At 26.0% G+C, this 773-nt stretch overlaps 1 protein-coding gene across 1 annotated transcript in view; it reads left to right on the top strand.

Moving 5' to 3' along the window:
- LOC111240713 overlaps positions 1–223 on the top strand; it is a 3,988-nt gene extending 3,765 nt beyond the window's left edge. The window contains exon 4 of the mRNA XM_022776260.1: positions 116–223. Within this exon, the coding sequence (XP_022631981.1) occupies positions 116–223 (108 nt within the window). The remainder of the gene's footprint in view (positions 1–115) is intronic.
- The last annotated feature ends 550 nt before the right edge of the window (positions 224–773 follow it).

Genomic DNA, 773 nt, shown 5'->3' with positions numbered 1-773 from the left:
ATACCATTATTTCTACAAACATGACTGAATCATGGAATCAGGTATTAAAAAACTAACTAAATACTTATTTAACTATTCATTACAATATTGTTTAACTCTATTNTTTTATTTGTAGNTCTTTAATGATTCATCTCCAATGGAAACTGCANACATTGAAGACATTANAATGAATTGGGCTTCTTTTCTTTTAAGCATTAGTAGAAACTTAGCTACACTTCAATAGTATATGACATTAATGTAATATTTGAATTGAATATATAGTTTCATATGTATAAATATTATTAGACAATTTAATGTTTAATTTGAAATTTGTTTTGTTAGTTCCATTCATTTGTTATTTGAAATTATATTGATTATAAATTGATTGGATGAGATTATAGTACAGGAATATAATTATAATTTCATTGGATGTCAATGGTAATAATCAATTTTCTTTTTTTAAAAAACATATATTATGACGTACTAAATAATCTACGTCATAATATGTTAGTTTCTGCAAACCATATATTATAACGTATCAATAAATCTACGTCATAATAACTTTCGCGCATATTATGACGGATTTCAGAAGCTACGTCATAATATGTTAGTTTTTGAAAACCATATATTATAACGTACCAATAAATCTACGTCATAATAACTTTCGCACATATTATGACAGATTTCAGAAACTACGTCATAATATGTTCAACCTATTATGACGTAAATTTCCACTACGTCATAAAATGCGCAGACTTTTTATGACGCCCAGAACTATGTCCCCAGAAACTACG

The sequence above is a fragment of the Vigna radiata genome, unplaced genomic scaffold (assembly GCF_000741045.1).
Source record: "Vigna radiata var. radiata cultivar VC1973A unplaced genomic scaffold, Vradiata_ver6 scaffold_503, whole genome shotgun sequence".
NCBI lineage: Eukaryota > Viridiplantae > Streptophyta > Magnoliopsida > Fabales > Fabaceae > Vigna > Vigna radiata.
The sequence above is the reverse complement of the archived record's forward strand: the minus strand, read 5'-3'. Positions and strand labels throughout refer to the sequence as shown.